The sequence below is a fragment of the Dama dama genome, chromosome 25 (assembly GCF_033118175.1).
Source record: "Dama dama isolate Ldn47 chromosome 25, ASM3311817v1, whole genome shotgun sequence".
Taxonomy (NCBI): Eukaryota; Metazoa; Chordata; class Mammalia; order Artiodactyla; family Cervidae; genus Dama; species Dama dama.
In genome coordinates, this window is record NC_083705.1 from 21,979,309 (window position 1) to 22,005,125 (window position 25,817).

Consider the following 25,817-nt stretch of genomic DNA (forward strand, 5'->3'; position numbering starts at 1 on the left):
ACAAACACAAAACAAAGAACCAGGGGAAAAAAAATCCCATATTCCTAAGTGTATGAAACTGCTAAAAATGATGAACAAAGAGAAAATCTTGAAGGCAGTCAGAGGGAAAGAACACATTGCATGTAGTAGGACAAAGATAAGAATTACAGCCATCTCCTGTCAGAAACTATGCAAGCCAGAAGACAATGGAATGCCACCTTTAAAGCGTTAAACGAAAATACCTGTAAACTCAGAATATTACTAAAGATAATAAGGAACATTATGTACTGAAAAATGGGACAGTTCTCTAAGTGGATATAACAATTCTAAATATGTATATATCTAAAAGCAGAACTTCAAAATATATTAAGCAATTCAATATCCCATGATAAACCATAATAGAAAAGAAAGAATGCATATGTACATATAAAGAATGTGTGAATATATATAATTGAATCACATTGTTGCACAGCAGAAATTAACACAACATTGTAAATCAACTATATTTCAATTTAAAAAAATACACAAAGCAAAAACTGATAAAACTGAAAGAAGAAACAGACAAATCAGTCAGAGGCTTCCTTTCTCAGTAATTAGCTGAACAGGCCAAGAGAAAATCAGCTGAGATACAAAAAACCTGAACAACATTATCGGTTATCTTTACCTAACTGGCATTTGTAGAACTCTCAACTCAACAACAGAAAACAATACTCAAGTACACATGGAATATTCACCAAGACTAATTATATGCTGGACATAAATCAAAACAATTTATAAGAACTGAAAAGATATAAAGTACACTCTCCAACAATAACAGAACCAAACTAGAAATAACAGAAGGCTATCTGGAAAATATCCAAATATTTGGAAATTAAAAATATACTTCTATAAATATAGTCAACTTCTTTTTGACAAAAGGGCAAAGGCTAGACAATTTTTTTCAACAAATGGTGCTGGAACAACTAGACATCCACATGCAAAAAAAATGAGTCTAGACACAGACCTTACACCCTTCACAAAAAATAACTCAAAAAATGGATCACAGACCTAAATGTAAAATGCAAAACTATGAAACTCCTAGAATACAACACAGAAGGAAATCTAGATGACCCTGGGTTTGGCAATGACTTTTTAGATGCAAGAAACGCACAATCCATGAAAGAAAAAAAATTAATAAGCTGGATTTCACTGAAATGAAAATTTTCTGCTCTGAGAAAGACACTGTCAAGAAAATGATAAGACAGGCCATAGGCTAGGAGGAAATATTTACAAAAGAGATATCTGATAAAAGACTGTTATCAAAAATATACAAAGAACTCTTAAAACTCATCAATAAGAAAATAAACAACCTGATTAAAAAATATACCAAAGACCTTAACAGACACCTCATCAAAGGAGATACAGAGATGGTAATTAAGTATATGAAAAGTTATTCCACACCATATGTCATCAGGGAAATGCAAATTAAAACAAGATACCACTACACACCTATTAAAATTACCAAAATCCAGAAAACCAACACCACCAAATGCTAACAGGATGTAGAACAACAGAAACTCTCATTCATAGCTGGTGGTAATGCAAAATAGTACATCCATTCTGGCAGACAGTTTGGTAGTTTCTTACAAAACTAAACATACTCTTATCAAACAATATAGCAATTGCACTCTTTGGTATTTATCCAGAGGGACTGAAAATTTATATCCACACAAAAACCTGTACAAGGATGCTTAGATTAGAATTAGAAAGTCACTCGGTCATGTCCGACTGTTTGAGACCCCATGGACCATACAGTCCATGGGATTCTCCAGGCCAGAATACTGGAGTGGGTAGCTGTTCCCTTCTCCAGGGGATCTTCCTAACCTAGAGATCAAACCCAGGTCTCTCATATTGCAAGTGGATTCTTTACCAGCTGAGCCACAGGGAAGCCCAAGAATACTGGAGTGGGTAGCCTATCCCTTCTCCAGAAGATCTTCCTGACCCAGGAATCAAACCGGGGTCTCCTGCATTGCAGGTGGATTCTTTACCCACTGAGCTACCAGGGAAGCCCCTTATGTCACAAGGATGCTTATGTCAGCTTCGTTCATAATTGCCAAAACTTGGAGGCAATCAAGATGCCCTTTAGTAGATGAATGAATAAACTGTGGTACATCCAGACAATGAAATACTATTTAGTGCTAAAAAGAAAAGAAATGAGCTATTAAGCCATGAAACACATGGAGGGACCTTAAATGCATAATGTTAAATGAAAGAAGCCAATCTGAAAGGGCTATATGATTCCATCTATATGATATTCCTGGAGTAGGAAATGGCAGCCCACTCCAGTATTCTTGCCTGGAAAATCTCATGGACAGAGGAGCTTGACAGGCTAATGTCCATGGGTTTGCAAAGAATCAGACACTACCGAGTAACTAAGCACATATGACATTATTTCAGAAAAGGCAAAACTTCGGAGAAAGCAAAAAGAGCAGTTGTTTCCAGGGGTTGGTGTGGCAGGGCAAGAAATGGATAGATAGAGCAGAGGATTTTCAGGGCAGTGAAACTACTCTGTATGATACTCTAATGGTTTATAGACATTATATGCTTTTTCAAATCCAGAGAAAGTATAACATCAAGAGTGAACCCGAATATAATTTAGGTGATAATGATGTGTCAATGTAGGTTAATCAGTTCTTAGCAGATGTACCACTCTGGTGGGGGATGTTGATAATGGGGGAAACTATACACGTGTGGGGGCAGGGAATATATGGGAAATGTCTGTCCTTTCTGGTCAGTTTTGTTGTGAATCTAGAAGGGCGCTAAAAGATAAAATCTATTTGAAATAAATAAGTAGAAGTAAGTCAACAACAACAAAAAGAACTTGATCAAGCCTGAGCTAGGAGCGAGCAGGGCAATGGGAAGGGGAGGCAGACAGAAGCGGAGAGGAAGGAAGAGAATCCATGGACATATACACCAGAAACCATGCACCGAATTTCATAGCATTTTCAGCCAGCCAGTCTCTGGATGTTCAAAGGGCCAATCAGTGTTTCTACAATGATTTCATGTAGTTAGACTCAATTGTTTAAACAGGCAAACAGATCTATAAATATTATTTTTAACAGGGGAAAATGAACTAAAGTAATCTGGAAAGTGTTTATTGTGGTATACTTTATACCTCTTGGTCCATTATGAAAAGCCATAAAGACTGCTACTAATTTAAAAATCAGTGCCACTGAGGGGCGTTTAATCTTTCCTTTTAAAAAATAAACTTGATTCACTTAATTTCAGAGGTTTCCTTACTCCAAGATTACATCTTTACATTTTGTTTATAAAAGGACGGTGATTTAAAAAGATGCCCTTACCTGGCACTCTTACGTTGGAACTATTTGAGTTTTTGTTTCTTCTATTGCTTGAGAATCTCAGGGTTTGATGAATTAAAATTGATATGTGATTTAAAAAAAAAAGGAAACTGATCTTTCCTAACCTACTACAAATATCCTCTTTTTGAGTCAAGTAGACAAAGAAAACGAGAAGCAAGCATGTCAGGTGACAGAAAGCGACTGTTAACTAGGTCATTACCCTCACGGAACATCACTCGAACATCACTCTCTGGTCCCCACACGAGTGCTGGTAGCAATAACCAGATCTCTGAATACAGAAGACGGCAGTTATATCTGGGACAAAGGAACAGCAGGATGGGCAGCAAGAACTGCTACCTTTGGCCGCAGAAGGCAAACTGAGGCACGGTTATAGGAGGCTCCGATGTTGAAGGATTTCCCCTTGAAGAATTCTTGGCCTCAAACTATATATCCTGACATCATTCAATTAAAAACAGACTTATCCACATCTGACATGGGTTTATCTTTAGATCATACCAGAAGTGAAAGAAAGTTCATAAAGCAGTCGGATAAGACAACTCTGCCTCCTGTCTGGCTGATGGGAGTTATCCAGCCCCTTCTTGAAGCCACCTCGTCAGTAGATTATGAACTTGTATGTGTTGCTGACCTAAAGATATGCTATTACTTACTCTGATCTAGGAAAATTGCAACAGTGTGGTTTTTGTTTTGGAAGGCAGCCCACGAAGAGTAACCTAAATCCTTTCAAGTCTGATGAAATACTGTGGAGTCCATAGTTACAACACGCTACAAAGATAATAATAATAATATTTTTAATTCTTACCATTGATTGAATAATCTAATGTACAGAACAATCCTGAAAAGGGAACATCATTCCCGTACTACAGAGGTGGATAAAGAGACCCACAAAGGTTATGTCACTCAAGCATTCCACCTCAAATTTGAATGACTGGCAAGATTTTCCTATTCCTTAATACTATGCTGCCTTTCAGCCAGACTGAAGGGAGAGGTGACAGGTTTAAGAGTATTGGCAGAGTACCTGAAAAATAAATGTTCTGAGGTCAATTTTAAATTAAGAAATGCAGAGACTTCCCTGGCAGTTCAGTGATTAGGACTCTGTGCTTCCATTATCAAGGGCCTGGGTTTGATTCGTGGTCAGAGAAAACATCTACTTTGGCTTCACTGATGATGCCAAAGCCTTTGACTGTGTGGGATCACAATAAACTGTGGAAAATTCTTCCAGAGATGGGAATACCAGCCTCCTGAGAAATCTGTATGCAGGTCAAGAAGCACCAGTTAGAACTGTACATGGAACAACAGACTGGTTCCAAATCGGGAAAGGAGTACATCAAGGCTGTATATTGTCACCCAGCTTATTTAACTTATATGCAGAGTACATCATGTTAAACGCCAGGCTGGATGAAGCACAAGTTGGAATCAAGATTGCCAGGAGAAATATCAATAACCTCAGATATGCAGATGACACCACCCTTACGGCAGAAAACGAAGAAGAGCTAAAGAGCCTCTTGATGAAAATGAAAGAGGAGAGTGAAAAAGTTGGCTTAAAACTCAACATTCAGAAAACGAAGATCATGGCATCTATTCCCATCACTTCAAGGCAAATAGATGGGGAATCAATGGAAACAGTGAGAGACTTTATTTTCTTAGGCTCCAAAATCACTGTACATGGTGAGTGCAGCCATGAAATTGGAAAGACACTTGCTTCTTGGAAGAAAAACTATGACAAAACTAGACAGCATATTAAAAAGCAGAGACATTACTTTACCAACAAAGGTCTGTCTAGTCAAAGCTATGGCTTTTCCAGTAGTCATGTATGGATGTGAATGTTGGACTACAAAGAAAGCTGAGTGCCAAATAATTGATGCTTTTGAACTGTGGTGTTGGAGAAGACTCTTGAGAGTCCCTTGGACAGCAAGGAGCTCCAACCAGTCCACCCTAAAGGAGATCAGTCCTGAACATTCACTGGAAGGACTGATGCTGAAGCTGAAGCTCCAATGCTTTGGCCACCTGATGCGAAGAACCAACTCATTGGAGAAGACCTTGATGCTGGGAAAGATTGAAGGTGGGAGGAAAAGGGGATGACAGAGGATGAGGTGGTTGGATGGTATCACCGACCTGACAGACATGAGTCTGAGTAGGTGCTGGGAGCTGGTGATGGACAGGGAAGCCTGGTGTGCTGCAGTCCATGGGGTTGCAAAGAGTCAGACACAACTGAGCAACTGAACTGAACTGAACTGAACAGAGAACTAAGATCCCACAAGCCATGTGGCACAGTAAAAAAAAAAACAAAAAACCAGAATCTAATTATAAAAATAAATAAGTAAATTAAGAAATGCAGCACACAAACTAGATGATCATGATGGTGATGATGGAAGTAGCTCACACCTATCAAGCGCTTGTTGTGTTCTGAGCAGTCTTCTAAAATCTTTGCATGTAATGAACCGTTTCAATCCTAACAACAACATTACAAAGCAGGTATGATTGATATTCCCATCCCATTCCCATAGGACCTATAATATACATAAGGAAACTGAGGCAGAGAAAAATTAAGTAACTTGCCTAGTAAGTGATGGAGCTAGACATTCTGGCTTCAGAGCCCACATTTTTAATCCCTTTACTAGGAATCACGTATGAGAATTATGAAAGACAAGAGTCTCAATCTGGGTAGGAGATGAATCTCTAAGGTCCCTTCACCACTGTGATCCTCAGTACCTTGGATAGAGGTCCAAGTAGAACTGTCCTAATACTTCTCCTGTAGCTTTATCCTTCACAGAGTAAAGTGTAACACTTTTATTCCAAACGTGAGCATCTGTCACTTGCTCAAATGAAAGTCCCAACAACTCCTGGTAGATGCTCAGTAAGCCTTCAGTGACCACTTCAATTGGGAAGTATTCCTTGAGGGTCTCCTGGTCTACAGAGTACTTGAGTTCTTCTGTCTGAGTCATGTAGTAGTGGAGATCCCAGGCATTGATCTTCCCATCGTATTCAAAACCTCTCTCTTCACATTCCTTTTTCTTCAAGTTCAGAATGAACTCTCGTTCTGCTTCACCCAAGGGTTTTAATTTCTGGCTTAAATCATCTGTGAGGAAGAGGGAAAAGTTAGCAATCCATTGCTCTTGGGAGCAAGCATAACCATACATACCACCAGTAGTCCAGCATGGTGCTTCCTCCTTTGTCAAATCAGGAGGAAGGAAGGAAGGAGAAGGAAAAAGAGGGAGGGAGAGAGGAAAGCAGGCTTCATTATGACAGCGCTGCTGTTCTCCTCAGGGTAATTTATTTTATGGCTCTCTTTTTTTGGGGGGGGCACCCCCCAAATCAGGCCACAACTTCCTCACAGCATCAACAAAGCTGAAATTTATCTCACAGAACTCAAGGAAGTGATAGTGAAACTAAATTACTCTTCATGAACATGATTATTTTTCGGTGAGGTGAGGCTCCTCTGTTCTGTTCCATGTGCCCAGCTGTGTCAACTCCTTGTGACCCCATGGACTGTAGCCTACAAGGCTACTCTGTCTATGGAATTTTCTAGGAAAGATATTGAAGTGGGTTGCCATGTCCTACTCCAGGGGATCTTCCTGACCCAGGAATCAAACCTGAGTCTCCTGTGTCTCCCGCACTGCTGGCTCCTCAGAGCTAGGGAAGACAAATCGGATGTGACCTACGATTGGAATTACTGGAAACTGCTCAGTTCCTTTGACAGTCATGGACTCAGTTAATAACTACTCCATTCCTATGCTGCTGCTGCTAAGTGGCTTCAGTCATGTCTGACTCTGTGCGACCCCATAGACTGCAGCCCACCAGGCTCCCCCGTCCCTGGGATTCTCCAGGCAAGAACACTGGAGTGGGTCGCCATTTCCTTCTCCAATGCATGAAAGTGAAAAGTGAAAGTGAAGTTGCTCAGTCCTGTCTGACTCTTCACGACCCCATGGACTGCAGCCCACCAGGCTCCTCTGTTCATGGGATTTTCCAGGCAAGAGTACTGGAGTGGGCTGCCATTGCCTTCTCCACTATTCCTATGAAGAAGGTCTATTTGGACACAGCATTTCTACTTTTTAGGTGGACACTGCAATTTAATGTTATGGTCAGTTTTTGACTATGTCACTGTATTTGGCTAAAGCAGTATGCTTTTATTATGTGTTTGGTCTCCACAGTTTGTTATGTATGTAAGGTAAAAAATGTTGGCTCTATAAGGGATGTGGATGTCTGGGAAGCATACCCATAATGAGTGAATGCAGAGGCTTGAGGAGGGCTGTGAGGTGAAAAGAGGAAACTCATGGAAGATACAGAGAGAGATGTCATTCTGATTAGGCCTGTTAGAGAATCAGACAGGAATATGCCAGTTTTAGAAAAGAGGGGAAACTGCTTTCAAAAATTAAGTTCTTTAAGGAAAATGTTCAGTATGTACAGTCGCCACCACTAAGGGAAACATTCTCGCCAAAGCTGTTAACTGCCTGAGCCATTTTCTTGTATAAAATACATCAGAACATATGGCAATTACCAGGTCACATTCTATTGTTTCCACTCAGCGGAAAATTCATTAAGAAAAGAACCTCATCTTAGTCTTTTCTATCTTCCAACCATGTAGCATACACTCCATTAGCGGCAGTTATTTTATAAATGTCTCATGAATGAATAATATAATAATGAATAGCTACTATTTATGGCACACCTGCTACATGTTATATCTGATGCCAGCATATACATTAGTAATTCAAGGTATTGCCGCTGAGAACACAGAGGTCTAAATTTCAGGCTCAATGCAGATCTTGATACATTATTCATCATCTCCAACTTAACCAAGCTAATAAAATTATATACTAGTAGTTAGAAGTAAATAAAGTCGAATGGGGTCAAAGAGAAAGTTGAAAAATAAATCATACTCTGGTAAACTCTGACAAGAGAAGATAAAAACAAAAATTAGTATCTTTACAATGGTTATGTTATTCAACCATTTTCACTAAAATGAAAGAAAAAATCAGTGACTGCTGGAATATGGACACTGAGATAAGAGGAGTAAGTGTGACAGAGTGCCAGAGACTAAATGTCAAGGACGTAAGAACTGTGGTTTTAAAAAGACTGATGAAAAAGTGATTTTAAATGAATGTGAAGACAGTTATTAAATAACAGTTTTGATGCCTATTATTTTATATTCTTTTATATATTAACAAGTGGCTTCTGGAACATAAAATATTCTTGTTCCTGTATGTTCTACTTGTCATTTTTGTCCTCTTTGGCAGCTTATTTCACACAAATTCATAAGCAGCCATGCTGTAACTAACAAACACCTAGTGATACTGAATAAAGCCAAAGGCTAATCTTCTTGTAGGTCTCTAGGTATCTTGCTAGGAATTAATACAGAAATCCCCATCAAGATACAGATAGAATGAAGCAAGGATAAGGACTATAACCAAAATATAAACCATGAGCAAACCTTAGAACCAAGTACAGTATCTAATGCATAACAGGTGATCAACACATTTCTCTTGCATGAATGAAAAATAATATTTTCAAGGGCATGTTAGGTTTTGAGGCCCTCTGTCAAGTTGGTGCCATGCAGCAAAATAGTCATAAAAAAAAAAAAAAGAAGAAACAGGAACATATGAGAAATTAAGAAAAGAAGACTAACCGAGAAAGGTTGTTACATGCCTTGTACTCTTGGCAGTATTCATCTCAAGGACAAAGTCAGCATGTGTGCTATAGCCGAGCAGTTTGGCTACTTTGGCCCGCAGTGGGAGTAGCTGCTGCAGGATTACAGTGTTCTCCTAGTAAGAAACAACAACAATAAAAATCAAAATAAAGGTTAATAATTAACTGGATCCAAAGCACTAAAAAGAAGGGCTATTACATTACTTTCAGGTTGGTAAGACTGTCAAATATTTTTAGACATCTCAACTAGTAAGTTATTCCATTTCAGTGTTATAGACTTTTTTTGGATTCATGATCCAGTTTTATTTCTGAAATTATAATTGACTTTTTAAATCTCAGGAAATAGCAATGAGGGTCCTAACAAAATTTTAGGTGCTGTTAAATTTATTTCCCTTTAAAAAAAGGGAAATAATAAGCATTGATGATGTAGAACATCTGGAACCTTTGTATATTACTAATGAAAATGTAAAATGGTAAAGCTGCTATAAAAAACAGTATTATGATTTTTCAAAAAATTAAACAAAGAATTCCCATATGATTCAGTGATTCTACTTCTGGATATACATCCCAAAGAAATGGAAACAGAGACTCAAACAGATATTTGTATACCTGTGTTCACTGTGGCATTATTCATAATAGCCAAATGGTAGACGCATCCTAAATGTCCATCAATGGATGAATGATTAAAAAAATATAGTGCATATTACATATCATTCAGCCTTAAAAGGGAAAGAAATTTTGACACATGCCAAATTATGGACAGATCTAGAAGACATTGTGCTATGTAATGTAAGTTAGTTACAAAAGGATAATCACTGTATGATTCTACTTATATGCAGCTCCTAGAGTAGTTACATTTATGGAGACCAGGAGTCGAATGATACATGCCAGGGGCTTGGTGGGTGGGGAGAGAGGGAAGTTTGTGTTCAATGGGTACAGAATTTCAGTCAGGAAAGATGAAAAAGTTCTGGAGATACATGGCGATAGCTGCACAACAATATGAATATACTTAATGCCACAGAACTCTATGCTTAAAAATGTTTTAGGGATTTTCTCAAATTATTACACACGTTTTACATATTTTATTTGTATTAAAATGCAAATAGTGATACTGCTTTATTGTTTTGTTAACAATAAAGGAAAAAATAATCTCCCAGAGAAAGGAAATAAGTGTTGAGGTCAAAGCAAAACTGCTATTAAATCATCATTTATAGACATGTTTCTAAGGAAGATCACACTACCAAAATCTGGCTCCACCATTTACTGGTTGTCAAAATGTTGGCAAGTCACTCAATCTTCCTAAGCCTCAGTTTTCTCATCTGGCAGACGAACATAATAAAAGTAGCTACATTATAGAGTGATCATGAAGATTCAAGGGAGAATATAAATAAAGCACAGAGAAAAATGCCTGGTACAAGAGCAAACACCACATAATTATGCATTATAATTATTATTATTTTAAAACTAGAATGGAAACATGGATATGAGAAACACATAAGTTCTAAAGTTACCTAGTTTGAATCTTTCACCTTTTCCAGTCTCCTTAGACTGCCAATTTTTCCCCAATACTACTCCCCAATTCTTCCTTTTAGTAGCACAATTCTCTGAGCTTTTGTTGGGTACATGGTCACCTGCCTCCCTTTCCCAGCCCCTCTTAAAACTAGCTGTGGCCACGTGATACACAATGGGACAACAGAATATAAATGAGGTGATGAGTGGAATTTCTGGGTCATTATAGATCTCTGTCTTGCTAGCTGTGACCTGAAAGTGAGAACAATGACCTTGAAGCCACACACTAAGGATAGCAGAGCTATCTTCCAGCTCTGGACCACTCACCTTTGTACTGTTAGTTGCAAGAGATATAAACCTTAAAAAAAAGGTAGTAAAATACACCCAACACAAAATATACCATTTTAGCCCATTTTTAAGTGTACAATTCATGGCACCAATTACATTTATACTGTTGTGCAACCATTGCCACTATCTGTTTCTAAGACATTTCTGAACAGAAACTTGGTAACAATAATCTCCCAGTCTCCCTGGCCCTTGGTATCCACTAATCCTTCCTGAAGAAAAATAATTTTTATCTTATTTGAGTCACTGTGCTTTCAGCTGACTTTGTACATCGGTTTAACCTGTACCCTGACACCCACAGAGACTAAACATAGGAATAGAGTGCTGCTCTAACAGAAATGAAAAACCTACAGGAATGGAAGGTGAGGACACAGATGCTGTCATGTAGGAAGCTGGTAATACTCAGTATACCATAGATAACATTTGTTAAAAAATTGTTGCTCACCATAACCTGGAAGGCAAGCCAGTCACCTACCAAGTCTTAGCTCTGCGGGAATTGTTTGGGAAAACTAATAATGTTGGTGTAGGTTTGTTGATATGTGCTGCTTTTGGAAAGATTACACAAGAGAGATGAGCTTAAGTGAGAACTGGTCAGTTGGCAAAGACAGAGGGAAAAGAGTCCTGCTAAGAGAATTTTGCCCGTGGACCCTGATCTGGGGCATTAGATGACTGGAAAGGCAATTGCTCAGTTCGCCTGACACTCAGCGCTATTGAACTATGATTAGCGGTGAGGGTGCTGCCTTCCTCCTCAAGTCTATGGTTTTGGAGGGCCCTGAAGCAGACGCTGTTAGACTGAGGACCAGAGGATGGACACCGTATAGAAGCCCACATATGAGAAAAAATTTGGCAGGTTTGGATATTGTTATTTTAACACGAATCTGGTTGTGCGCAAACAGAATAGAAAACTATTAAGTTTCTGAGGGCATTTTATTACCAAAGATAAGTGAGCCTGGCCTACAAAAATACCCCTCAGACTTCAAACTGGCATCAGTAGGAATGTATACCAGTAGCCATCTAGGATACAGTCATGGAGGATAATGGACAAGAAAGAATTCCCTGCAGGTAAAACCAGGGGCCACCGCATACAACTGCTAAAGGAATTCTTGCTAGAAAGGAGACCCAAGTAAGTCCAACGGGCGATCCCGGGAAACTTCACAGAGCTCGAAATCCCTACAGTTTCTGCCAGACTGTTCCTGAGAATTGGTATGGGCCTGCTGTTTCCCACTCTTTCCTTTCTCACTAAAGGGAGTCTTTAGTGTGGTTTTCTGTTTCTATTCTACCACTGGGGGTGTGTGTGTGTTGGAGCTGAGCGGGCCAGGCAAGTATTCCACCCTTTCACAGGTGGCCAGGTCATGAGAAGCTATAATTGGGGAAGACTATATGACACTCAGAGTTCTGGTCTAAAGACAGTTAACTGGTTGGGATCTGACACATGGTCAATGGTTTCTGTGTGGGGGAAAGAAAAAAGGGTACTCATGATTATTTGGATAGCCAGAGAGGCAGACTGTTTGGTGGAGCTGGCTAGCTGACTCCTAGAATTCATTTCTAATTCTTCCTTTTTTCCTCTCAGTAATAGAGTGCCCTTAGCTGACCAAATGGCTATCAACTGAAGATTCTACTTCCCAGCCTCCCCTGCAGTTGGATACCGTTATATGATGGAATTTAGGTCAATGGAATGTGAACAGAGTTGACATGTGTCATTTTCAGGCCTTCTTAAAGATGCTCGCTCTGTATTTTATTTTCCCACTTCCCAACAGGCTTGAAAATGGTGACAAACTGGCCTTAGAAGTCACTTATTGAAGAGAGTTATTCCACCAGCCCTGGACTGTTGACTTGGAAGAAGAATACGACCATTAGCTTCTGTAACCCATTCAGTCTGTATTAGAACCGCTGAACCTATGGCCACACTAAGAAGGTTGCCAAAGAAACAAGCCAAAAGCTAAGTCTTGTAAGTCTGAGGATTTAGGAGTCATGACCTTCACACAAACATAGTTTACATGGAAAAATCGGAAGCCACTTCTGAGCTAACTTGAACACTGGCGAACAGAGCAAACCCTTTTCTTAACATCTTCCGTAAAAACAAAGGAAAGGCAAACATTTATAATACCTCTTTGCATCTTGTATTAAAAGCCATTTCCATCTTCCTTCTGGTTTCAGGTATACAACATTTCTTCATGACAGGAAAATAGTGTGGATATTTTAAAGTAATTTTATACTTGTCACCATCTGTCTTTTCTAAACTGTTAATGAAATCATCAGGAAGAGCACCTGCAAAAAATCATTTTCTCACACATCAGTTTTTCCACTCATGGTTGGTTTATTTAGCACTGGCATGGTGCCTTTAAGAAGCTCCAGGGATTTTGTGGAGTAACTGAAATTCAAGTAAAATAATGACAATCCTCATAATATTGCTTTGATGTTACTGGAATGGGGTGGTGGTTAGAGGTTGGTGGCCTGGGAGATGGTAATTCCAAATATGAGCAGGCCTCAATGCACTTGCACAGACGGCATTTTGATGAAGAGCAGGCAAAATTAAGCACCCCCCACCTCCCCGTGCAAATCTGTAACAAATAAGAAAAGGCTAGTTTAAGTGACAAGGGCTTCCCAGGTGCCTCAGTGATAAAGAATCTGCCTGTAAATGCAGGAGATGCGGGTTTGATTCCTGGGTCGGGGAGATCCACTGGAGAAGGAAATGGCAACCCATTCCAGTATTCTTGCCTGGGAAATCCTATGGACAGAGCAGCCAGGTGGGCTATAGTACATGGAGTCACAAAAGACTCAGACACGACTCAGCAACAAAATGCCAGTTTAAGTTACAATGCAGAGGACACTGTGAGGCAAAAAATTTTAAAAGTGCTGAAGGCTGTTAAACACCAGCATAAATTGTCAAGCAAGATTATAAAATTTCTTCTAGACTGTCTCTACAAACAGTATATATTCTTGTAGCCTAAAAGTTAGGTGTGGTTTGCTTGTGCTTTTTCTACAGGGGGTGGTGGGTTCTGCAGAAGGTACATTTTTTAAAGAATTCTTTTAACTTTGATTTGGTAAACTGTGGGGTGACATTATTTGTCTAAATTATGGACTTATTTTAAAAAAACAACAAAGTTTTACCAAGTTCGGCCTTGGAAAATACAAGGAAGGTATCATCCTCATTGAGGTTTTTGTTAAAGTCAATACATAGCTCACTCATTCTCTTCTTCATTGCTTTAATTTCCTGAAACAAAGATACAAATACAGGACAATAACAATAAAATGCAACTTTCATTCTTATTTCCATCAGTCAAGGAAGCTTCACTTTTATATGAAGACTAGGTTCTGTACCCAACTCTCAGGAAGTACTTTCTTAGAGATATGCCTGATAACACAGTTTTCTGCAATTTTCTACATTGTGTCCATGAGAACCTGTATGTAATATGTACAGAAAGGTAATCCTGGTAATGTGTTAGACATCAAGCATAAATTTTTAAGAACTAAATCTATTTAGGAGGTATAGTGAAAGCAGAGTCTGGCATATGGTACATCTACAGTAAGTAGCTAGCTGCTGAGTAAATGAATGAATCTGGTAGCCTATTGATAATGAACACTTTTAATCTTTTCCAATCCAAAAATTTAATTTAGTAAATCAGTATTGGGTACTGAAGTAAATGAAGCGGTAAGAACCAAGTAATTAATTCCATGGTTCCTTAGGAAAACAGGCTATGTTTTAGTTTTATACAGCATTTGCAAATAAAGGTGATTTATGGGCCCTAACATTTGTATAAGAAGTACTAGATTGGGGGGGGAGCAGAAAGTACTAGGTGGGAGATCAAAGAAAGCAATAGGCAGGAAATCACAAGAAAACACATGAGATAATTTATTAACCTGTCCCACTCTTCTAAAAATTCTAGATTATAAAACTTACATAAACCACACAATTTCTCAAAGCATGCTTCTCACCAGTAGCATCACCATCACCTGGGAACTTGTTAGGAATGCCCACTCTGGAGACCCACACATGCCTGCTGAAGCCCACACTCTCAGGAGGCGGGTCCTGTAAAATCAGAGCTTTAACACGCCCTCCGGGTGATTAGGATGCACACTAAAGTTGAGACTGCTGACTTAACACATACTGTGCAGTGTCCTCCTATCCTGAAGAATGCGTTAATTCTGTAGCTGAGCTTCTGAACCTGGAAGATCTCACTGGGTATTAGACAAAGGAGAACATTTGAGAAGCTAATCTCTCCATTTTTATGGTGCGTATATTACTCAGAGGGTTTCATTCCAAAATGCTGGTTTTAAAACTTTCCATCATAAGGATTTTATTACCAGTGCCCTATCTCTGTATGCATAAAGGAATGACAATACAAGTTGACTATTAAGGCCTGAACTTGCTATCAGAGGATGTACAGCAGAATGGGGGGAGATAAACCCGGCACACATAAAGCAAATAAAATCCACACAGAATTAAAGAACAATTAAGTCATCAGCTGTTTGACAGTCAACACGAGGTTAATAGGAGTTGTGGAATTTAAAATCATTGACTACCAAATACATTGTAAATTCATTTGTATTATGAGTTATTTTCCACGTTATAAACACGTGTTTCCTAATTTCCTGTCTTTTCATTGCATTTTAAAAAATTTATTCTTTTGTTTTCTAATAAAAAGAAATAAACTCACATTTTGTACTTGTTCTGGAAGATGCAGCCCATTCCTTTTTCCCATTTTAACTGATTTTTCCAAGTATCGTCTGGCTTCAGGCTTTATCTTTTCCAGATCACAGGTTTCCTGAAATTAAATAGTGTGACAACCTCTTTCATTTCTGTTACAATAGTGTATGGGTAAATTATAAACTATGAGGCCAAAGTAAAATTTATTCATCATCTCTGGTGGGCTGTGAAAGCACACAGGTGATTATGAGGCAGCCCTTTTGGAAAACCTAAGTTCTTTTATGCTTTAGTGAGCTTCTTCTGCTCATTTAAAACAGAAAAAATGAAATAAAAAGCTAACCAGAATTTCCCTGCCTTGCATCAGAATCAAGTGTGCTGTACCACTAGAAAATATGATAATAGGAATATTTGCATAATCTCATTCTGAGTGTTCTTTATGACTGAGTGGTCTTTTTCACAAAACATCTTTCTTATCACAAAGCATCTGGATTTAATTTTCTATCGTTTGCTAACCTGGTTCCACTTGAGAGGCAAGAATAGAAATAATGGGCAAATTCCGCACAGATGGAAGGTAGGACTCCAACATCCCAAACAGGGACAGCTGGATAGAACACTAGCAAAAGGCTTCCAGCGCTTCAAAAATGCCTTACTATCGTTTGGCAAGAAAGATCAAGGGACCACAACAAGCTGCATATGAACAAGTACCTGGGGAAAATGAGCTAGCACAGCACAAAGAGGAGGAGCGCTAGACAACACCTGTGAACCCGCACGCAGCAATGCACACAGCACTCGCTAAAAAGGACCGAGGGCCCTGCAGACAGAGCGGAAAACGCCCCTGGCCACAGCACGGTAATAAACACACCAGATGTCTCTTTAAAACATGGCGCATCTGGGTGGCTGGCTAGTTTCTGGTTCTTGGGAGGAAACAGGCTCCAGACAGATTCGGCAGGTGCGAAGGCTCCAGCGTGGCTGAGAGCTGACGAGGGCCTGCGGTCTGGACGGCCTTAGCACCCTCTCAGCTTCAGAGACCGAAGAGGGCTGCATTCTCTCTCCCTGAAAGACTTGGGCTGTTCACCTCAAGCTTTGTATTTTCCCACCTAATCATGTCTTTAAAATGCTCAGCTTTAGAGCCTGCATGTTGGACTGTTGGTAAAGAGCTCTTGCTGCAACACATCTGTAATTTTTTACATCCTCTTGCCGCAGGTAAACAGAGTTGTACTTTAACCGAGGGTACGACTGGGGGTGGCCAAAAAGTTCATTCAGGTTTTCCTGTGAGATGGTGTGAATCCAGTCCAACCCAATACTTAATACAGCAGCTTGTATCTCACTTTACCTACCAAAAAGCACTTTGTGCCATAGTACTAAAGTACTTATTGTGCATACATCACTCACATTTTCCTCTGAATTTATTCTCAGTGGAGGCAGAGAACAGTTAGACTTCTTTTTCCACAATAATCCTTTCTGTGTCCCTGGAGAATTCCTGACCCTGTTGGCATGAGTGGAGGTGGAACCCTCCCAGCTGGTATCGGCACACACTGGGATACCAGCAGCAGGTGGCTCAGGGGCAAGACCCCCGGAACGGCTAGGGAGATAGCTGAGCTGGGGGCTGATTCCCCCGAGATGGCCAATCGCTCAAATTACAGTGTTCATGCAGATTTTTGATGAACGTGGGCTGGCTGAGGCTGGCTTTAACAGCGCCAGGAAGTCTGTCCTGAGACGTGGGGCGTGGCAACAAGAGTCCCCAGGCAGGAGGACACGACGGGTTGTAAGGCTGGGGAGAATCGAGGTGGCAGCTGTGTGCAGTGGAAGAGAGGAAAAAACAGTCCCTAGTGAGAAGGGCCTGGCAAGGGCCAGGTACACGGTGAAGAACCCAAGGGGGCAGGCTGAGATCCAGGGCAGAGGGCCGTCCCATCTGGGCAGTGGCCAAGACAGAAGCAAGGCTCAGAGCTGGGCAGCCGCGTGGGTGCTCAGGTTCCTGGCATTCACCTGGTCACAGGTGGCCCTGAGCTCAGGACAGAGGCTCATCAGAGGCCTCGCCCGCGGATGTAAGCAGAATTTGTCCTCTCCTACGGTGCTTGATCAGGAGGTGCCCTCACACTCAGAGGGCTGGACTGGACATATCTGGTGGTTGCAGGGTGCTAGCTCAGAGAGCCTGAAAGGGCACTCAGCAGTCAACTCAAAACTCAAGATCTAAATTAGGTAACTACATATCCTCCCCAAATAGTTAACCCACGTGTCAACAGGTAGAAGGATGTTCTGAGAAAAATCACTTCTGAATTAGGTATAATTAAAAATGACCAAACTACATGTACTAAAATATTTGACTTATCACAAAAATGACATTTAACAAAAGTCTGATTCGATTATAACCAGACACCCTTTGCCTTTCAGACTCTGAGGTCCTGGGAAATTTCCGGACGTCTCTGGTAGGAGTAAAGCACGTCTAAAATGTGCTTTGAAAGCACATTCCTTTCCCAAAGCTGATCATAATAATATTCTCCCTTATAATCTCCAGGCAAGGTCAGAATTACTGCCCAAGGATTTTCTAAGAGGGAATCAGCCGACACTTCTGGACCGCTCTGATCCAGTTGTATCTTCCTTCCTGAAAAAGAATTTAATCTCCTTGAACTTGAACCAGGTCTTCAGGCCTCTTTGGTGTGGGCAGGCAGGGGCTAAAGTTCTCCGAAGTCATTTTCAAATTTATATAATCTGACAGCAGGAGATCTTGCTTTATTATTTTTTTAAAAATGTATTATTTAAAAATTTTTTATTTTATATTGGAGTTGTAATTACAACAATGTTGTAATAGTTTCAAGTGGTCAGCAAAGGGAGTCAGCCATACATACGCATGTATCCATTCTCAGGGGATCTTATTTTAAACTCTGTGGTAACAAGATTTAGTTTTCCCAACTTCCTCCTGTAACTAAGAACTTCTATATACAAGTATGAGCACACAAACACACATACTCTTACATGTATGCTTTTGGGCTTCCTTGGTGGCTTGGTGGTAAAGAATCTGCCTGCCAATGTAGGAGACATGGGTTTGATCCCTTGGTCAGGAAGATCCCTTGGAAAAGGAAATGGAAACCCACTCCAATATTCTTGTGAATACTGGAAATACCTGTGAAATCCCATGGACAGAGGACCTGGGTGGGCTACAGTCCATGGGGTTGCAAAAGAGTCGGATAAGACTTGACTTAACTAAATAACAAAATACTCACTTCACAGACAAGAAAACTGAGGTTAAATGATTTCCTCAATATCCCACAGCTGGTTAGCTATAAAAGTGGGGATAGAAATAAATTTTTCTGTATTTGCAGTGTCTTTCCCTTTCTTCTGCGTTTCATTTTGGTTTCTTTTTTCAATCACTTTTACTTGCTGTCTTGGGGAAGCAACGGAAACAGTGAGAGATTTTATTTATATGGGCTCCAAAATCACTGCAGATGGTGACTGCAACCATGAAATTAAAAGACACTTGCTCCTTGGAAGGGAAGCTATGACCAACCTAGACAGCATATTAAAAAGCAGAGGAATTTCTTTGCCAACAAAGGTCCATCTAGTCAAGGCTATGGCTTTTGCAGTAGTCATGTATGGATGTGAGAGTTGGACCATAAAGAAAGCTGAGCACCAAAGAATTGATGCTTTTGAACTGTGGTGTTGGAGAAGACTCTTGAGAGTCCCTTGGACTGCAAGGAGATCCAACCAGTCCATCCTAAATGAAATCAGTCCTGAATATTCATTGGAAGGACTGATGCTGAAGCTGCAGCTCCAATGCTTTGGCTACTGGATGCGAAGAACTGACTCATTAGAAAAGACCCTGATGCTGGGAAAGACTGAAGGCAGGAGAAGCGGATGACAGAGGATGAGACGGTTGGATGGCATCACAGACTGATGAACGTGAGTTTGAGCAAGCTCTGGGAGTTGGTGATGGGTCGACTGGGAAGCCTGGCGTGCTGTAGTCCATGGCGTCACAAAGAGCCGGACAGGACTAAGCAACTGAACTGCACTGATACTCACTGTCAGGTTTTTGCCCTACTAAGATGAAGAGAGCAGGCAGCTGCCTGCACTCTGGGCAGGCGGGCTGCAGAAAGGCCTGCTTGCCGACTCCTATATGCTGTCACAAGGGTCTGCATTTGTGTGGGCCACAGACAGAGTGAGAAACCGCACTACATGAGGACACATTTATTTCTTTTAGACTTCCATTTATTTTTTTCTAGTTTTTTTTTTTTTTAATATTTATGTATTTATTTGGCAGCTCCAGGTCTTAGTTGTAGTATGTGGGATCTAGTTCTCCGACCAGGGATCCAACCCTGGCCCCCTGAATTGGGAGCACAGAGTCCTAGCCACTGGACCACCAGGGAAGTCCCCATGAGGACACATTTTGACTGGGAATAGTTCTGTTCTATTCAACATCACTTATGGAGCTCCAATTAACATCAGGCACTAGGGAAACAAGACAGACTATCTCCTTGAAGCTCTTTAAGTCCCACAGAGGAAGAAAAGATACGTTAGCAAACAATGTTAATCTGCAGTGAGTGAAAAGAGAGGGAAGCACAAGAGGACATTGGGCTAATGGGGAAACTAAGGCAAGGAAGTTGATGCTTTATATTGGATCTACTGACTTTTAAGAGTCTGACAAAGGTCCAAGTTTCAGTAGTATCATGACCAATGACTAGACTTGTACATTTCAAAATCAAGAAGGCATGGTAAGCAGAGGGAATTACCGTTGCCATGTTGAATTTTGGGCTGAGTTTTTCCTCTTTAAAATGTTTATTTGTATGTGCACTCTTTCCTTTTTTTTAAACCATGGTTTTAAGATACTGGTTCTTGTATTTTAATTTGGAACCAAATCTCCACAGCTGGTAGATCACATAATGCTTAAAAACATCTATACTTAATCCTGTGACCTATTCATTTACACTATCTTTAAAACTTTCCTATTGAAATCATTAATTGGCTAAAACAAACTGGCAAGACCAAAGCCCACAGCTCTGAAAAAAATATAAATAATATTATAATAGATAATTGCATTTCTCAATTTAGCATAATTCACTTAATTTCACTAAAGAATTCTTTTCCTGTACTTCTTACTCAGCAGGCCACTATAATAAAATATTATATGCCTAGAGACATTGCACATTTTTCTCACTAATGTGGCTTTTTTTTTTTTTATCTCTGTAGGCTTTTTAGCCAATCATTGAGAAGCCTTTGTCTGGACAGGGAAACATTAAGACTTGAGGCCATAGTTGCTGGCTTTTGGTATTTGGACATTTTGTAGCTAAAGGGACGTGTTCATTTTTTTTTCTTCTGAAAGATATAAGGATACATTAAATGTTATATTTCAATGTAATGTCTGAAATTTACAAATGATTATAACTACATATATATATTATGGAAACAAATTAAATCCACCCTTAAACTTATGAAACAGAATATTAAAACACTGCTGCCTTTATCTGTGTAACAGGTAACCACTCTCTTGAATTTTGTGTTAAATATTTTCTACTAGTTTTACCACTTACGTTTACATTGTTTGGATCTGCCCCAGTGGCTCAGCAGTAAAGAATCTTCCAGCAATGCTGGAGACTTGGGTTGGATTCCCGGGTCAGGAAGATCCCCTGAGGAAGGAAATGGCAACCCACTCTAGAATTCTTGCCTGGGAAACCCCATGGACAAAGGAGCCTGGCAGGCTACAGTCCACGGGGTCACAGAAGTGTTGGACAGACTTAGGAACTACACACTAAAATCCCACTAAATACATTGTTTACTTTTGCTCCTTTTGGCCTTTTAAAATGATATCTTGTTGTATGCAGTGTTACGTAGTTTTTTTTTTTCATTTGTTGTTACTAAGATTTTCCTCTGCCTTTTCTAAAGGCAGAACCAGAGATCAAATTGCCAACATCTGCTGGATCATCCAAAAAGCAAGAGAGTTCCAGAAAAACATCTATTTCTGCTTTACTGACTATGCCAAAGCCTTTGACTGTGTGAACCACAGCAAACTCTGGAAAATTCTTAAAGAGATGGGAATACCAGACCACCTGACCTCCCTCTTGAGAAATCTGTATTCAGGTCAGGAAGCAACAATTAGAACTGGACATGAAACAACAGACTGGTTCCAAATACGAAAAGGAGTACATCAAGGCTATATCTTGTCACCCAGCCTATTTAACTTATATGCAGAGTATATCATGAGAAACGCTGGGCTGGAGGAAGCACAAGCTGGAATCAAGATTGCTGGGAGAAATATCAATAACCTCAGATATGCAGATGACACTACCCTTATGGCAGAAAACAAAGAAGAACTAAAGAGCCTCTTAATGAAAGTGAAAGAGGAGAGTGAAAAAGTTGGCTTAAAACTCAACATTCAGAAAACTAAGATCATGGCATCTGGTCCCATCACTTCATGGCAAATAGATTGGGAAACAGTGGACACAGTGGCAGACTTTATTTTTCTGGGCTCCAAAATCACTGCAGATGGTGACTGTAGCCATGAAATTAAAAGACACTTGCTCCTTGGAAGAAAAGTTATGACCAACCTAGACAGCATATTAAAAAGCAGAGACATTACTTTGTCAACAAAGGTCCGTCTAGTCAAGGCTATGGTTTTTCCAGTATGTATGGATGGATGTGAGAGTTGGATGGTGAAGAAAGCTGAGCACTGAAGAACTGACGCTTTTGAATTGTGGTGTTGGAGAAGACTCTTGAGAGTCCCTTGGACTGCAAGGAGATCCAACCAGTCCATCCTAGGGGAGATCAGTCCTGGGTGTTCATTGGAAGGACTGATGCTGAAGCTGAAACTCCAATACTTTGGCCACCTGATTTGAAGAACTGACCCATTTGAAAAGACCCTGATGTTGGGAAAGATTGAAGGCAGGAGGAGGAGGGCATGACAGAGGATGAGATGGTTGGACGGCATCACTGACGCTATGGACATGAGTTTGAGTAAACTCCTGGAGTTGGTAATGGACAGGGAGGCCTGGTGTGCTGCAGTCCATGGGGTCACAAAGTCAGACATGACTGAGTGACTAAACTGAACTGAACTGAAGATTTAATCATATTATTGAATGTTGCTGTAGTTTATTTTCTTCACTAATGTAAAACATTCTATTGTGAATATACTAGAGTGTATTGACCCATTTTCCTTTTGATGGAAATCTGAGTTGTTTCAGTGTTTTGCTATTATAGATAATGTTGTTATGAATACATGTCCAATTTCACCTGTGGACAAATGCAAACATATTTTTAGGTAAATACTGAACTGGGGATGGGGAGGGTATGCTACATTACAGAGAATGTAAGATACAACTTCATAGGATTAGATTTTTTTCTGAATTAGTTATTACTATTATTTTAAAAATCAATTTACACATGTCCTAGCAGTGCACAAATATTCCCACTGATTCCTGTCTGCACAGATGCTTGGCATTGTCAGACTCATTTTTGTCAATCTAGTTAGTGAAGAATCTTACTGCAGTCTTTATTTGAACTTCCCTGACTTAACGAGGTTACACATTTTTTTCATGTTTAATTGCCATTTGTGTTTCATCTGAACCACCTTTCATGTTGTCTGCTCATTTTTCTATTGGGATGCTTGTCTTTTTTACTGATTAGAGTATCACTTTATATATCCTAGGTACTAATGCTTTGCTAGTTTCATGTTCTGCAAATTTCTTTTTTTAGTATTTCAGGTTTTTTTTGTGTGTCAGTGTCTTTTTACTTTATTAATAGAAGTTCTTTATTTTAATGTAGTCATGTTTATCAGACTTACAGTTAGCACTTTTGGTGTCTTTTTTTAAAGAAATACTTCCCGGCTCAGATATCATAAAGTTTTATTTCCATATAAACTGCCAGAAGCTTTAAAGTTTAGCTTTTTAAGACTTTAATCCATCAGGGATTGTTTTCCATTTGGTTGTGAGGAAGCAATATGATATTTTTTGCCCCACATGGATAGCTCATGTCCTTGCATCAATTACTGAAGGCCTGTTTTTTTAATTTGTCACCATTTCTCACTCTAGTTTCAGGAACATTTACTAAATATTTACTATACTTTGTACCAGGCACTCTGCCAAAGATGCAAAATAAAATCAAATGTGACACCTTTTTCCCTTGAGGGCTTTAACATAAAGTCTACATGACTTCTGGCAAGTATTTACCATCCACTTCCATGACTTGGAGAAGGAAAGGCAACCCACTCCAGTATTCTTGCCTGGGAAATCCCATGGAAGAGGAGCCTGGTGGTCTACAGTCTAGGGGGTGGCAAAGAGTTGGACATGACTGAAAGACTAACACTTTCACTTTCTTTCCATGACTCTTGGAAAGTTACCATTTCTGAGCCTTAGTTTCTCTACTTGTAAAAAGGGATACTTCACAAGATTGGTATGAGAGTTAAACTACATAACCATATTGCTGTATAACTGTAAAGTAGCATTACTAGCCATGCTTGGGAAGGAAGTATGAAGACTACAGCACTCTGGTTAGTCTCATGCCCTACTATGATTTCATCCATCCATTTAGTCAACAAATTGCTGATTTTAAAGGTTGTGAAATGAGACTGTGAATCAGATGATACTCCCTAGACTGTAATGCAGTGTCCCTTGAATCCGGGAGATAGTCATGACTCGTCAGTCAACATGGTGCTGCAGAAGTGATGCTATGTGACTTCTGAGACAGGTCATAAAATGCAGTGCAGCTTCTGTGCAGACTGCTGTAACATCGTGTTGAAGCCCTCTGTCTCCAGGAAAAGAAGTCCTGCTGCTGCCATGCTGGGAGGAAGTCCAGATTAGCCCACGTAGAGACACTACACGGAAGGGCCCCGAGGGGACACGAAGATAGAGGTATCTGGCTGGTCTACCTGTTCCGTCACCACGGCCTGAAATCTCATGCAAGACTCCAAGCCAGGGCTGATATTTCCTGAATTCCTGGCCTGTACAAACTATGAGAGAAGAGGAAATGACTGCTACTATCTTTAGTCACTAAGTTTTAGAGTTACATGTTGTACATCAACAGATAACTAGAATGCTTACTGGGCACAGATTCTGCATTAAAGAACTGTGAAAAAAAGTAGTTTCATGCTTCTATACATCAATCTTAAGTGAAAAATAACACAGGAGCTAAAATAGCATTTTATGTCTAACTAAGATAATACATTTGATTATTGGCTACATTGGTGGTACCTTGAGATTATTATTTAGAGCACCCTTGTTCAGGTAGAGCAAGCCCAAAATTGATGACTCTACATAAATTTAAAATCCTACTACTCAGTCTAATGAAGGCTTTATGAATTATATCATGGTTGCTCTATTTTCACTTAGAGGAAAATTAAAGGAAAAAATAAATAGAATATTTAGATACATCTAACTTCGTTAGCTATGAATGGTGTGAGATTTACCATCTATTCAAGTATCCAACTCAAGCAAAGAACTGAAACTGATAGTTCTAGATTTTTAAAAATACCAACTGAAAAGTATTAATATTTGTCAAGGTAGGTATTTAAATTCACCAAATAAGGTCCAGTACATAAACAAGCACAATAGTTATTTAGTGGGATCAGAGGCCAATACATACAAAATATAAAAGTTTAACAAAGAAATTTAAAATGACAAGCCTCCCAGATCTTGATAATATTTATAAGAAATCAGAAAAGGTGGAAAGTAACAAAAACAGGAGACTCAATTAATAACATTAAGGTGCAATACTTTTTTGAGGCTAGAAAATCCCAAATGAGAACTCAGAAGTCAGGATAAAAAAATACTTAATCAAAAAAAAAATTACTTAATCAAAGAAAACTAGAAATACTAGGGAAAATTTCTATAGTACATATATAATATCCAGATACAAAAGAAATTAGATTATTCTGGGATGAAATAAAAATCAGAAATTATAAGGGCCATGATTTGAATTGTATGGAATAACAACTGGAATCAAAAGTTGAAAAGAGAACAATTTAGTAAAAAAATAGTCATAGAGTTATTTTATGTTATTTTTGAAGTGCCAAAGATGAACAATTATGAGTCATCATAGATGAACACAAATTAAGGGTGAAAAATGTCTGACATGAAAAAATAGCACATATGTCTTACATGTCTAAATAAATTTTTGATTACACATGCCACAGTGAGGTACAAATAAAACATTTGAAATAAAATGGCTTTTTATTTCAATTCTTGTCATAATTTGCTAAAAAGAAAACAACCTTAGAGATGTTGCATATGCAACATGCAAATTAACAAAAATGCCTAGGATTGTAAAACCTTGGTTGTTTTCCAAACAAATCGCTGAGAACCATGAAAATGAAAATTCAAAGCAAAGACATGATGAAAATGCTAGGAAGCAAA

General features: G+C 39.4%; 1 protein-coding gene across 1 annotated transcript in view; it reads right to left on the bottom strand.

Moving 5' to 3' along the window:
* The window catches only part of NLN (neurolysin), a 95,129-nt gene that overhangs the window by 28,267 nt on the left and 41,045 nt on the right, over nucleotides 1-25,817 (bottom strand). The window contains exons 4-8 of the mRNA XM_061129666.1: nucleotides 15,494-15,601; nucleotides 13,947-14,049; nucleotides 12,943-13,103; nucleotides 8,962-9,097; nucleotides 6,048-6,414 (exon numbers count right to left, since the gene is read on the bottom strand). Coding sequence (XP_060985649.1) covers nucleotides 6,048-6,414; nucleotides 8,962-9,097; nucleotides 12,943-13,103; nucleotides 13,947-14,049; nucleotides 15,494-15,601 — 875 coding nt within the window. The remainder of the gene's footprint in view (nucleotides 1-6,047; nucleotides 6,415-8,961; nucleotides 9,098-12,942; nucleotides 13,104-13,946; nucleotides 14,050-15,493; nucleotides 15,602-25,817) is intronic.